This window comes from Blennius ocellaris (assembly GCF_963422515.1).
Source record: "Blennius ocellaris genome assembly, chromosome: 24".
Taxonomy (NCBI): Eukaryota; Metazoa; Chordata; class Actinopteri; order Blenniiformes; family Blenniidae; genus Blennius; species Blennius ocellaris.
In genome coordinates this window covers 7,804,208-7,816,725 of record NC_137673.1, presented here as the reverse complement: position 1 = coordinate 7,816,725, position 12,518 = coordinate 7,804,208, and the positions used below count along the sequence as shown (strand labels likewise).

General features: G+C 48.2%; 3 protein-coding genes across 4 annotated transcripts; 1 reads left to right on the top strand and 2 right to left on the bottom strand.

Moving 5' to 3' along the window:
- Positions 1-1,659: 1,659 nt before the first annotated feature.
- On the bottom strand, positions 1,660-5,216 carry LOC308147407 (cyclin-Y-like protein 1). The gene is made up of 10 exons (XM_080519538.1): positions 4,433-5,216; positions 4,228-4,302; positions 4,084-4,118; positions 3,904-4,004; positions 3,781-3,816; positions 3,452-3,503; positions 3,236-3,355; positions 2,981-3,147; positions 1,893-2,055; positions 1,660-1,798 (listed from the first exon to the last, which is right to left on the bottom strand). The coding sequence occupies exons 1-10, from the start codon at positions 4,593-4,595 to the stop codon at positions 1,682-1,684; spliced, it is 1,029 nt and encodes a 342-aa protein (XP_080375664.1). The 5' UTR covers positions 4,596-5,216; the 3' UTR covers positions 1,660-1,681.
- An 816-nt stretch (positions 5,217-6,032) lies between these two features.
- On the top strand, positions 6,033-6,911 carry mettl21a (methyltransferase 21A, HSPA lysine; the record flags this gene model as incomplete). Its single annotated transcript, XM_080519794.1, has 3 exons — positions 6,033-6,179; positions 6,271-6,382; positions 6,516-6,911. 3 exons carry the CDS (start codon positions 6,033-6,035, stop codon positions 6,908-6,910), a joined length of 654 nt encoding a protein of 217 aa, XP_080375920.1. The 3' UTR covers position 6,911.
- Positions 6,912-6,949: 38 nt separating this feature from the next.
- On the bottom strand, positions 6,950-12,286 carry LOC308147566 (cyclic AMP-responsive element-binding protein 1-like). Of its 2 annotated transcripts, none has more exons than XM_080519793.1 (8): positions 12,029-12,175; positions 11,373-11,460; positions 10,464-10,607; positions 10,272-10,372; positions 10,037-10,173; positions 9,044-9,214; positions 8,099-8,252; positions 6,950-7,990 (listed from the first exon to the last, which is right to left on the bottom strand). In XM_080519793.1, the coding sequence occupies exons 2-8, from the start codon at positions 11,451-11,453 to the stop codon at positions 7,846-7,848; spliced, it is 933 nt and encodes a 310-aa protein (XP_080375919.1). In that variant the 5' UTR covers positions 11,454-11,460; positions 12,029-12,175; the 3' UTR covers positions 6,950-7,845. The 2 variants fall into 2 exon arrangements, with proteins under 2 accessions (XP_080375919.1, XP_080375918.1); XM_080519792.1 differs by lacking the exon at positions 12,029-12,175 and adding an exon at positions 12,183-12,286 and having other exon boundaries at positions 6,951-7,990.
- Positions 12,287-12,518: the final 232 nt, after the last annotated feature.

Here is a 12,518-nt window from a genome sequence, read left to right as displayed (position 1 = left end):
ACGTTCCAGCGATGCTTTATGCTACATGCTAATAGATTTCAGAGCTCACGCTCCAGCGATGCTATATGCTACATGCTACATGCCAATAAGTTTCAGGGCTCACACACCACCGATGGTGAATGTTAACAAGTTTCAGAGCTCACACACTAGCGATGCCAGATTCTAATAAGTTTCAGCGCTCACACAACAACGATGCTACATGCTAAAGAGTTTCAGGTCTCACTCACCAGCTTGATGCAGTGTTGATCTTCCATGGACAGACTGTTCCTCGTTACACAAACACACATCACCTGTTATCTTCAGACTCCAGCACTCCTGTTAACGCAACATGGAGTCCAGAAGTATGCATAAAAATGCAACATGGTCGACGTCCCCTCAGATTTCTCGTCATTTTAATGCATATTGATCCTCTTTAATAAAGTTGTTCTTTGTTGTTTCGCACAGTAAATGTGATGAAAATGCAAAAATCAAACAGGAGACTCTGAAACCTCATTTATTTGTCACTATATCATTCAATTTCAACTGAAAACGAGTCCTTTCAGAATAGTTTCACTTTTTCGGGCAACGTTTTGAAAACGATGTTCGATGAAACGATAGGAATGCTGAACTTAGCACCGAAGGCCCCGAGTTGCAGGTTCGGAAATTTGCACCCCCCCATCGTTACCATGGAGATGAAGTGTTTTCAAAAAGTTGCATTTTCCCCGTTTCCACGGAGACGGAGCCTTTTCATTGGAGTTTTTTCAAAAAGTTGCATTTTCTCCCATTTCAATGGCTTTGGAGACGAGCGTTTTTGAAAATCGTTTACATGAAATGGAGTGTTTTTGACAAGCGATGTTTCTTCCTTTTCCACTGAGACGAAGTGGAAGTTTTTTCAAAAAGGTTCAAGCTTTCTCCATTACACAGAAACAAAGCCTTTTTTGAAAAGTTGCACCCCACCGGTTTGCACAAAGAGGTGGAAGTCGTACCTTTTCCAAAAGAAAACGCTTTTCGCAGAAACACTTTGTCTCCTTGGAAACATTGTGTAAAGCGCAACTTTTCGAAAGCACCCTTTTGAAAAACACCACTTTTTGCATTTTCCCTGGAGCCAAGTGGACAAAATCTGTCTCCTTGCACCGAACCATCCATCGACTCACCCGCAGATCTTCCAACGGAACCAAATAAAGGGGCAGGACACGTTTTTTTCCACCTAAGCAGCCTCAACTTGAAACAGCGAGTCAAATTTATTTGAATTAAATAAAGTACATTTCACAGCTATATGGGCCTACATAGTAAGCAAAACAAAGTCTACTCTTTGCATGTGCAGAACTACACCACAGGGTAGCTCCGTGACTTTGACCTCCGCCTGGATACGCGAGAGGTGGAGGTGAAGAGGAGAGTACCGTAGAAAGAAGGAAGAGGGTAGGCCCTCTTGCAAACATGCCGATCCCTCCCCGTCGTAGACGTCCGCCGCTTTAAAAAGAAAATAAAACACGACAGTCCGCGACTTTTTTCTTTTTTCTTTTTCTTTTTCATGACCATGCTTTTTAAAAGGCGGATAGCTGAAGTTCCTTGTGACGGACACGGAAGAGACACGTCGTCGCGGCTACTCTTATGGTGAGTGTGTCGACACTTGAAGATTGCATGATTCGGCAATTCTCCCCCCCCTCCCCCCGCCCCCCCCGACGCGATTCCTCTTCGGGACTTAGGACAGCACAGCGTGCGACTTCTTCACCCCGATCAGGTTGTCGGCGCTCACCGACCTCCTCAGCGCCGACTTGTTCAGATCCTTGTACTTGTCTTCGCACAGCCTGGAGATGGCCTGGGGAGGGGGAGGGGGGGCGGGGGCGGGGGACCAATCGAGTTAGTCAAGAGTTTCGGAATAGAGTGCTTACCGGTCGTTGGCAGACACGTACCTCCAGTTTCTGGGCCCGCTTGTTGCTGAGCGGCTCCAGGGGGAAACTGAGGTTGTTGTCGTCGGCCAGCGAGCGCAGGTCGAAGTAATACTTGGCGTAGACGCTGGCCGGGACGTTGATGTTGAACTGGAGGAGCTCCAGGAAGTGACGCTCCATTTCATTCCTGAGACACGTTAGAGAAGACATTTTTTTTGTTTTGTTTTAAACCTTGGGATGCACCGATACCGATACCAGTATCCGTAGTCGGATAATACATGGCGTACCCGTGATACGTCAAAAATCAGCAATGTCCCCCGCAGGTATGCAATAGAGTACAAGTAATGCTCGTACTTGGTATGGGAAATGAGCTAAATGCAAGTACTCGCATTGGTATCGGCAAGTAGCAAAAGGGTGGTAATCATATCGATTCTCGGTATCGGCTTAAAGCAAAAGGTTATTCCTTGTACTAGCACGAGGTATTGGCAAGTAGCGAAAGATTCGTACTTGTATTGATATTTGGCATCAACGCAGAGTTTAAGGTTGGGACTCGTATTGGTCCTCGGTATCGGCAAGTAGCGAAATGTTCGTACTCATATAGGTCCTTGGTATCAGTGAGTAGCGAAAGAGTAGCACTCATATCGGTATATTTGATATCGGCAAGCAATGAAAGGTTGGTACTCGTATTGGTACTCGGTATCGGCAAGTCGCGAAAGCTTAGTAGTCGTATCAGTATTCGGTATCGGCAAGTAGCGAAAGGTTCGTACTCATATTGATACTTGTATGGACATGTGGCTAAAGGTTCGTACTCCTATCGATCTTCGGTATCAGCAAGTAGCGAAAGGTTATTCCTCGTCTCGGTACTCAGTATTGGCAAGTAGCGAAAGTGTGGTACTTGTGTCTCATGGAAGCAAAAGACTGGCGCTCACATCTGTACTTGGTATCAGTAAGAAGGTATCGCTCTTGGTATCGGCAAGTAGCGAAAGCTTACTACTAGTATCGGTACTGGCAAGTAGCAAAATGTTAGCGGTTGTACTCGTCCTTTGAAACAGTCGTATCGGTGCACCCCTACGTTTGTCAGACTGAGTCAGGGGTCTAGAAGAAAGACTCACATGTCCTCCACCGTCATGTCTTTGAGGATCTGGCAGTAGTCCACGTTCCACACGGCCTGGTCGTCCCACACTTTGGACGCCAGGAGAATGGCTCCCAGGACGATGCGCTTCCAGTTACAGGGACAGATATCCATCTCTGCGTACGTCAGCAGCCTCTCCAGGTAGACCTGGCGCAACGGAAAAAAACCCACGTCAACACGACCGTCGGGATCGGGGGGGGGGGGGGCGTTTCCGACGGCGACTGCCCCGACTCACCAGCGTGACGATGGCGCACTCGGCCGTGAGCTGCGCCGAGCTGAAGAGCGTTCGGATGAAGCGGTAGATGAGTTTGTGTTCGGGGTCCACCACCGAGTAGTCGTCAGGTACCTTCTCTCGCTGGGGGGGGGGGGGGGGAGGGGCAACACGACAATGACGTTATTACGACGGGTCGTTCCAGGGGAGGGGTTGATTGAGAGAAGGAGGACAACTCACCGTCAGAGGGTGCTGCTTCTCGTCGAAGATGTCCAGCGAGCGGTTCGAATCCCTGCGGGAACATAGGGAAAATTAGAAGAGCCTATCGACCGACAAGCCAAGCATCGGGTTGCCAATAATATGGACTCATCTACATTCACAGATCTGCAGTAGGGGTTTCCAACATAAGGCCTGAGTTGTACCCTCCAAACTACCACGATATATCTAAAAAGACTCAGGTTTGCATACGTCCCTGAGACAAGACTGCGAAAAACAAATAGTAGACTCCCTGACACATTACTAGAACCACGAAAGTGACACTTCTGGTAAGTTACCGAAACGTTTCCTACCTGTTTTTGATGTGATAATAAATGGCCAATGCGACACTGGAACAGAGAGATCAACACGAGAGAGAGCGCGTTAAAAACCGTGGCCGTCGTGGTCGACGCGTCCGTCGCCAGGCGGCCTCGTACCATTTGATGGTGCTCTTGAGGTTGGGCTGGCTGACGGTGCTGTCGTCGAGGAATATCGTCGAGCAGGAGCTGTACTTTTTCGAGAGGAGTCCCGGAGACATCTGCGACAAAAAAAACATGTGAAACCGAGATCCGATTTGTGATAAAGGACGTCGAAGTCGCAAAGGAGCTTAGACTCACGTGATTCAGATAGTTGCTTTTCCTTTTCTCGCGAACTGAAATCGAAGTGCAAAAATAAAAACAAACAAACAAAAAAAAAGGGGGGGGTTATGTCTCAGGAAAATGTCAAGATTACGTCATGGCGAAGAGTTCGGCGATACCGACCGTCCGTCTGCGACTTGTTGAGGAAGAGGGTACTCGCTCGGGGGTGGTCCGACGGGTTGGTCTCGTGGGCCAGCTCTGTTGGAAACACCGAGAAAGTACAAGTTTTTAACCGGAATCAGTGGACGGCGTGCCCGACGTGGACGTCGGGGAAGGTTTTCCCGGCAAATCGCGGGGCTGCGCGAGATACACAAGAGCACATCCGCACCGTCGGGGAGTTCCCGGTCGCTGATGTGCTGCAGGTAGGTCCCGGTGTCTTCGCTGACGTCCTCGGTGGTGGTGATGGGACACTCCTCCAGCTCCACCTCCCCTCTCCTGTGGACCTTGGGACTCTCTCCCGGGGAGATGCAGCAGGAGACCGAGCCTCCCATCGCTGGAGAGATTCTTTTAGATTTGCAGCCACTCGAATCAACCTCAGTTTGATGGCGTCCAGTTCATACTGGTGAGGCTTTCTGACTTTCTTTCTTTTTTTTATTCGTGATTGGGCGTCTTCTTCACAGTAGATCTGTGGTATACGAACAGGACAGCTGACATATACTTTAATTACACGATTTAAAATTGTACTCTTTTGAGGAGTAGTTTCAATTCACTTTACAAATCAAGAGCCTGAACTCCAGGTTTTGCACTTCCAGATGAAAATGCAAGTGTGAATGCTGAGGCGTGTGGATCACGAATGTGTGTGACCGCCTTCAGCATGCACACAATAAAGGTCTGGATCACTAATGTGTGACTGCCTTCAGCATTCACACAAATCAGACAAAGTCACAAGCTCCTCTACCTCCCTCCATGGCTAGCAGGCTAATGCTAGCTTCTCAATCCATCCCCGGCTCCTCCGTGGATCAGTCCATGCCCGCTGCAGCTCGAACCCGGCCTGTGCTACCTCCCCACGGGCTCGAACTACCGGATAGACAGGTCTATAAAGGTAAACACTGACGCGGTGAGGCAGTTTGTGTGAAATAGGGAGCCGTCGTTAGCGCTCATCTCGTCGCAGTTGTCAAATCCGCTTCCACTTCCGGTGTTTGGATTTCAGCATAAGACGCACTGCAGTTAAATCAACGCTCTGAAACGCAGGAGGTGGTCTCGAAATTTAGCTTATTACAGTAAATACACTCAATGTTACCACTGTATAATTATTATCTCAATTAATATTTGATTAAACTCAAGGTAAATGCACATAAATTGCAGAAAGAATGTTCTCATTTACAATTATTGTGAATACTAATCGGAAACTGTAGCGTTCTATGTATTGGCTAGATTTTCATAAAAAAAGCTCAAAGAAACCTCGCCTGCTTGGTTTATTCACAAAGTCATTACGAAAACGCCCATCGATGAATTCATACGTTTCTATTTGCCAGTTCTAACGCAGCTGTAACGTGATTAGCTGGACCTGCTCATTGATATGAAACGTTCATGCCGGCTTTTATTAAATAAATAAATAAATACAAGTCACCCGGAAGCCGCGCCCCCCACTTTAAGAACTCACCATTACGGAACCGCCCATTAATGAAACGAGACGTTCCTATTGGTCAGTTCTGACACAGCTATTATGTGATTGGCTGGACGTGCTCATTGGGATGTTGGCAGCGGTGCTGAAAATACACATCATTTTCTCATAAATACTCGGAAAAATAGTAGAAACGTATTGCTTACATTCATACTTAAAAAAAACAACGTTAGAATTAACTCCAGAAGGTGGCGTTAGTGAACATAGACAGACGAGCAGAAGAAGACGGGGTGCACTGCGCATGCGTGTAGCATGACGTCGAGTTAGCATACAAACAGGCTTAAAGCCTGGATTTCTTTCCAGCATGGCTCTCGTTCCCTACGTGGAAAACCCTTTGCCTGCACTTTCTAAACTCCACAACTCGTCGGCGGAGTTTCACTTCGCGAATCATGAGCTCCGATTAGTGCAGGACTGGAAAAACCTTGGAGTGGCTGCGGTTGTATGGGACGCAGTAAGTACACAAAAAAAAACCACGCTCCGTCTTGGTCATTAAAACGCGAATTATTGCTCTGAAATGCATATTATTCTACACTATTTTCCAGGCAGTTGTCATGTGCATGTACCTGGAGCTGGGGAAAGTGGAGTTAAAGGGGAAGAAGGTGATTGAACTCGGTGCTGGGACCGGACTGGTGGGGATCGTGGCGGCCATATTGGGTGGGTATACCTCACTGTCTGAATGAATGGAAATGCATGGCCAAGGTGTGAAAATTGCACATTTTCAGGCTGAAAATGGAAGAAATATTGATGCAGCCATGTAGATCTAGTAGTTTTATTCCCATTTTCCTAGGTGGCCAGGTGACCATCACCGACAGACCTCCCGCTTTGGATCTCCTCGCCGCCAACGTGAAGGCCAACCTGCCCGCAGATTCCCCCGGGTCGGCGTTGGTCTCCGAGCTGAGCTGGGGCGACGACCTGGAGCGTTACTCGCCGGGAGGCTACGACGTGATCCTCGGGGCGGACATCGTGTACCTCGAAGACACCTTCCCCCTTCTCCTGCAAACCCTGGAGCACCTCGCCTCGGCGAGCGCCGCCGTCCTGCTGGCATGCAAGATCCGCTACGAGCGGGACACGAACTTCCTCGGCATGCTGGCGAAGACTTTCACCGTCGAGGAGGTTCATTACGACAGAGAACGGGACATCTATATCTATAAAGCTCAAAAATTACATCGGGAGGATTTGTAACATTTCCGATTTCCCACAAAAAATTTTTTTTTTTATACCAGAAACACATTTATTATTTTCAACAGCTGCCAAAAATGTAAATATCCTCAATAGCTCTAAACAGGATGCAGTTTTTATACAAGTCGGTGCTGACGTTTAGAAATCGTGAATACAAAAAAAAAAAAATATTTAAACATAAAAAAAAAAAAAAGCTGACTATACAGAATACAATATGGTGGAAAAGAGATCCAGTTAATTCATGCTTGCAGTCGTGAAATGAAGCAGGATTGTAAATGCAAGGAAAAGTGCGCATGCCGATTTCCTATTTACGAGGTTCTGTTTTTTTTTCCCGCCGGGGGCGGTGTTCTATACGAGGTAAGGCTCGTGTTTCTGGCTTGACTGAATCTGAATTAAAAAAAAAAGAAATGGACCAAATTAAAACGTTAAAACGTCTGACGTATTTTTTTTTTCTTCGTATTTTTTTTTACCCCCCGGAATTTCTTTTACGTTAAAAAAAACAAACAACAAAAACCTCCCATTAAAGGCAAAGTACTGAAAAAAAAATTGGCATTGGAAGCGTCATACTAATACATAATAACCCAGAAAAACACAGCTTCAAAGATTAAAAAGCCCATTTACAATTTCATGAGTAACAGGTGTTAGCGTCAAGGGGGTGGGGGTGGGGGGAGGGGGATATCCATGTGTGGGCGGAGTTTGCTGGTGACGACGCCCACCGGAACAACTTCCCGCTTTTTTTTTTTTTTTTTTTTTAAACCAAAGTGGCTCTTTTCCATTTGCACACGTTCGGTTTTTTTTTTTCTTATAAAAGAAAGCAAAAAGAGTAGAAAAGGGGGCGTGGCCTAGGGGGCGGGGGCGTGGCATCCGATGCATGGCTCTGTGTTGAGTCTCTGTACATGGGCGGGGGAGGGGGGGGGAGCCGACGCCTCCCCCCCTCTCTACTCCGATTTGTGGCAGTACAAGTCTTTGAGGGCTTTGAGTTCCTCGATGAGGGTTTTGTTCTGGTTCTCCAGCACGGCCACGCGGTTCTCCAGACACTTCACGTACTCCTTCTTCTTCCGGCGGCACTCGCGCGCTGCCTCCCTGTGACAAAATCGGGTGGTGGGGGGGGGGTTTGAGAAAAGGTCGCTTCAGATTTCAGATTCAGAGAAAAAACAAACCAAAACCAAAACAAAGAAAAGAGAACGTTACCTGTTCTTCATCAGCCGAACCTCCCTCTTGCGCGTGACCTCCTCGGTGCCGCCCGTCGCGCCCAACGCCGGCGAGGTCGTCATGACGACGCTGGGGGTGATGGTGCTGGTGGGGGCAGTGCGGATCTGATAGGCCTGGACGTCACCGGAGGCGGCTGGACGGCAAACGTTTATATTTGTTTTAATTTAGAAAAAGAAAGAAAGAAAAAAAAAAAAAATCGGCTAATGTTTGCACATCTTCAAGTGAAAACGCAAAACGTTTTGTAGTTTTAGAGGTTTGTTTACAAACGGTGCCAAGGAGAAATGCAACTTCTCCCCAAACCCGTTCCTATGTTCCATAGCAAATGCGCCATCTCCATGGAAACGGGAGCCATCACTTTCTGACAGCGTCGTCTCAATGGAAACAACTTTTTGAAAATCCCCCGTCTCAGTGGAAAATGCAACTTTTAGAAGATTCTCTGGTCTCCGTGGAAACGGGAACAGTGTATTTTCCGAGAGCGCTTCGTCTCCGCGGAAAAGCAACATTTTGAAAATTTGACTCCGTAACCATGGAAATGTGAGAATGCAACTATTTGAAAGCAACTTGTGGGGGGGAAAAAAATTCATAATGCAACTTTTCAAAAACATTCAAACTTCATCGCTATGGAAATGGCAAAACACTTGTCTTTTTGACAACGCTGGGCCTCGATAGAAACTTGTGGGGAAAAGCCACTTTTCGTAAACTGTCCGACTCCACGTAAACGAGAGAAAGACGGAACTTTTCAGAAACGCTGCTAACTGGTAAATACTTCAACTGGAGGCCCAACATACCAACATTTGTCGTTTCTATAGAAACGGACGTCGGTTTTCAAAGCGATGCCGCAGAAAACTTTTCAGAAGCGAGGCCCCTTTCGCCGGAAATGTTGTGTAAAACACGACGAGACCATGAATGAAGACTTTCGCCCACCTTGAACCACCACCTGGTTGCTGGGCACCAGGATCTGCTGGCCGTCGCTGGTCTGCGCGTACTGCAGGATGGTGGCGCCCGACTGGGCCCCCGCGTTGGCCATGGTGAGCGTCTGCAGGCCGTCCGTGCCGTTATTGGCCAGCTGGATGGCGCCGCCCTGCGTGATGGCGACTGCAAAGACCAGGTCCGGGGGTTTTAGCTCGGCGCGGCGACGTCAAACCTTCACGCTCGCCAAGCCTAACCCTAACCCTAACCGTCCAAATTAAGCGCTGAAGCTTGTAATAGTCTAACTCGTCACTGGTGACTTCAGCTGTTTAAGCTAATAGCGATGCTAAAGCTAATGCTTAAACTGAATGACAATGCTCGAGCTAATGCTAAATGACAGTGCTAGACCGAATGCTAAAACAAAATAATGCTCGAACTAATGCTAAATGATGATGTTCAAGCTCATGTAAATGACAATACTCAAACTAATGCTAAATGAGTGCTAGAACTAATGCTAAACAAATTGATAATGCCAGAACTAATGCTCGAGCTTGTGCTAAATGACAGTGCTCGAACTAATGCTAAACAAATTGATAATGCCAGAACTAATGCTCGAGCTCGTACTAAATGGCAATGCTCAAACTAATGCTAAATGACTGTGCTAGACCTAATGCTGAAACAAAATAATGCTTGAACTAATGCTAAATGATGATGCTCAAGCTCATGAAAATGACAATACTCAAACTAATGCTAAATGAGTGCTAGAACTAATGCTAAAACAAATTGATAATGCCGGAACTAATGCTCGAACTCATGCTAAATGAGAGTGCAAGAACTAACGCAAAAACATTGATAATGCCCGAGTGAATGCTAAATAATGCTCGAGCTAATGTTAAAAGTTGTACGAATGTTGTACAACAGCAATCATTCATTGTAACGTTAATACGCAGGCTAACGCTAAAGCTAACGCAAGCGCGTTTGCGTTGGGAAAACACGAGGTGCACTCACTGTACTGCCCGCTGCTCGTCTGGTAGATTGGCGTCGGCATGGTGACCGTCGTGATTGCCGGGGAATCGTCTTCGGACTTCTCCTCTTCAATCCGCGGCACCGCCGGCGCGTCCGACGACAAATCGTTGAGGATCCTCCTGCAAAGGGAGGCAAATTTTTTTGGGGTTTTTTTAAAGAGAAAAATTAGTGAGGAGTTTCAAAGCGAGAGAACAACGGCGTGAAGAGTTCTGCAGACCTGTACGAAGGTCGTCTGGACAGAATCTCCCGCCGCTTCTGAGAATCCGTCACGCTGTCCACCGATTCCTGAGAGTCCTCGCTCTCGCCGACCGTCGAGATCTGGAAGGAGGGAATCGCGCCGCGTGTTGACAATAAAGTTGACCGGCTTCAACTCGCGGGGGGGGCAGGGACAGGGGGACGGACGTCTCACCTGTACCGTCTGGACCTGCGGCGACTGGATGACGGACGGCTGAGCCGCCTGGATCACGCCGTGCACCTGCACCGTCTGCCCGTTCGGGAGCTGGACCAAAGTGACCGTGGAGCTGGACGACACCTGTCCTGCCGCGATGGACGCCTGCGACCAACAGTTACACATTTTGAAGGGATTTTTTTTTTTTTTTGGTGTGTGTGTTCCCAACGGTGGGGACAACTCGCACCCCCCCCCCCCCCCCCAAAAAACACATTTTTGCACCTTGCACAAGAATAAATAAAAGGGGCTCGAGGATGGAGCCTTGGGGAACCCCCACAGGGGATTTTCGTAAGATTCAGAATAAGCACAATTTAAAACAATTGAATACAAATGCAGTAACAACACCTTAAAAAAAAAAAAAAAAAAAAAAAAAGATTGTGGGCGAAATGTTGGCTTAAAGGTGAAATTAAACCAAATATTGCTCGATAGTCAGGCCGTGAATGTACATAGATTTGAGACATTTTGCTCTGTGCCTCCATGTGACGTCGATGTTAAATAAAAGAGGCCCAAGGATGGAGCCCTGAGGAACCCCACGAGGGATGTCCATTCACCCATTGACACAGACTTGGAAGTAAAATGTAAACTAATTTAATGCTAACGCAGTTCAATGCTTATTTCACGTGGCCTTTCGGTGAAAATGTGCCAGATGAGACGGCTAATTACAAAAGGCGCTGAAAGTTTAGATGTTAGACATTTTGCTAAATAAAAGTGGCCCCAGGATGGAGCCTTGAGGAACCCCCCCCCCCCACAAGTGATTTTCATTGGCTCGGGTTCATAATTACCTATTGACACGTGAATGTAAAGCAGTGGCCAAGAGACTCCCACTAGTTCCGATCACCCCGCTTTTGGGTGGGTGTCACCCGGGATTACCTGTGCCAGGGTGATATGCTGGGTCTCGGACTCGGAAACAGCCGTTTCTCCACTCTGCTCTGCTCCAGCCTCCATGGTCATCGAGAATCTGCACACAAACACGCACGAGTCACTGGAGGAGGGTGTGGCTCGGCTCCCCACTGCCCGCACGCCGATATCGTTTAATGATCCCAAAGCCCCGATACGTCCACAACAAGTGGATCCGCTTCACCGGATCCCGCACTTTTTTTTTTTTTTTTCATGTGTACAGCTCAATGCTAACAGCTAGCGCGTACCGTCCAGTAGAATGGGCTGCGTTAGCATGCTAACATGCTAACAGGGGCATTCCCAAGTTAATTGCGCAAAAAACCGCGCAGTGGTTTGAGCACATACGTCCTGACCACTTGTATTAAATCGGATTTTTATGTGCCGTCGTGTCACGGGCGTGTGTTAAAAATAGTGAAGGCACAGCGGGAGTCTGCAGTGATTGGACACCGTTAGGATGCTAGCGGCTACAGATGGAGGGAAAACCACTTTTCTTTACTTTCACCAACTTTATCTCGCTCTTTCTCCCCCGCGACGCCAAATTAAACCCCGCAGCACGAAGCCGGCTGCCTCCGCTACTCATCCCCAGACAGTTTATTTAGAGAGAACCAAGCCCACTCCCACATTAATACCTCCGTGGAGCCTCGCACAGACTGACTCATTTTGTGAGCCTCTGCAAACCGCCGCCATGATCTCTTTGTCGGCTCTGTGCGGAGATTTGGCGCAAACGGGCTCTCCGGGCGGCCATCTATCTCTTTAGCAAACACCGGACGCGTATCCTCTTACCAACACAGACTCGCTTCGTCACTCCCGGGTCTACGGAGCTCCACTTTTATTCAGACCGACACGTAAGAGACCGCGTCAGGCTACACCTCCGCCGCGTCACCGAGAACAACAACACGGAGAGGAGGACGAGGGAGACGACGACAGAGAGGGATCTGGGGCGGCCGAGAGTAGCCGAGTGGAGGCGGAGAAAGCCGAGTGCCGCCGAGGGCAGCCCGAGGGGGGCGGGGAGGGGGGGGGGGGGGGGGGGGGGAGTCACGGAAAATCACGAAGTTACGAGAGGCGGTTGAGACCGTCTGAGCATGCGCGGAGTTATATAACGAATCGCCAATAAATCAA

What these genes read in the sequence shown, in the direction of transcription:
- LOC308147566 (XM_080519792.1), bottom strand. Translation starts at nt 11,453, where the DNA reads ATGACCATGGAGGCTGGAGCAGAGCAGAGTGGAGAAACGGCTGTTTCC. An exon ending in GACGAGCAGCGGGCAGTACA is followed by an intron (nt 9,215 to 10,036) that starts GTGAGTGCACCT and finishes TGGTCTTTGCAG; the next exon opens with TCGCCATCACGCAGGGCGGC. An exon ending in CAACCAGGTGGTGGTTCAAG is followed by an intron (nt 8,253 to 9,043) that starts GTGGGCGAAAGT and finishes TTTGCCGTCCAG; the next exon opens with CCGCCTCCGGTGACGTCCAG.
- LOC308147407 (XM_080519538.1), bottom strand. Translation starts at nt 4,595, where the DNA reads ATGGGAGGCTCGGTCTCCTGCTGCATCTCCCCGGGAGAGAGTCCCAAG. An exon ending in CAACAAGTCGCAGACGGACG is followed by an intron (nt 4,119 to 4,227) that starts GTCGGTATCGCC and finishes CTTCGATTTCAG; the next exon opens with TTCGCGAGAAAAGGAAAAGC. An exon ending in AGTGCGCCATCGTCACGCTG is followed by an intron (nt 3,148 to 3,235) that starts GTGAGTCGGGGC and finishes CCGTTGCGCCAG; the next exon opens with GTCTACCTGGAGAGGCTGCT.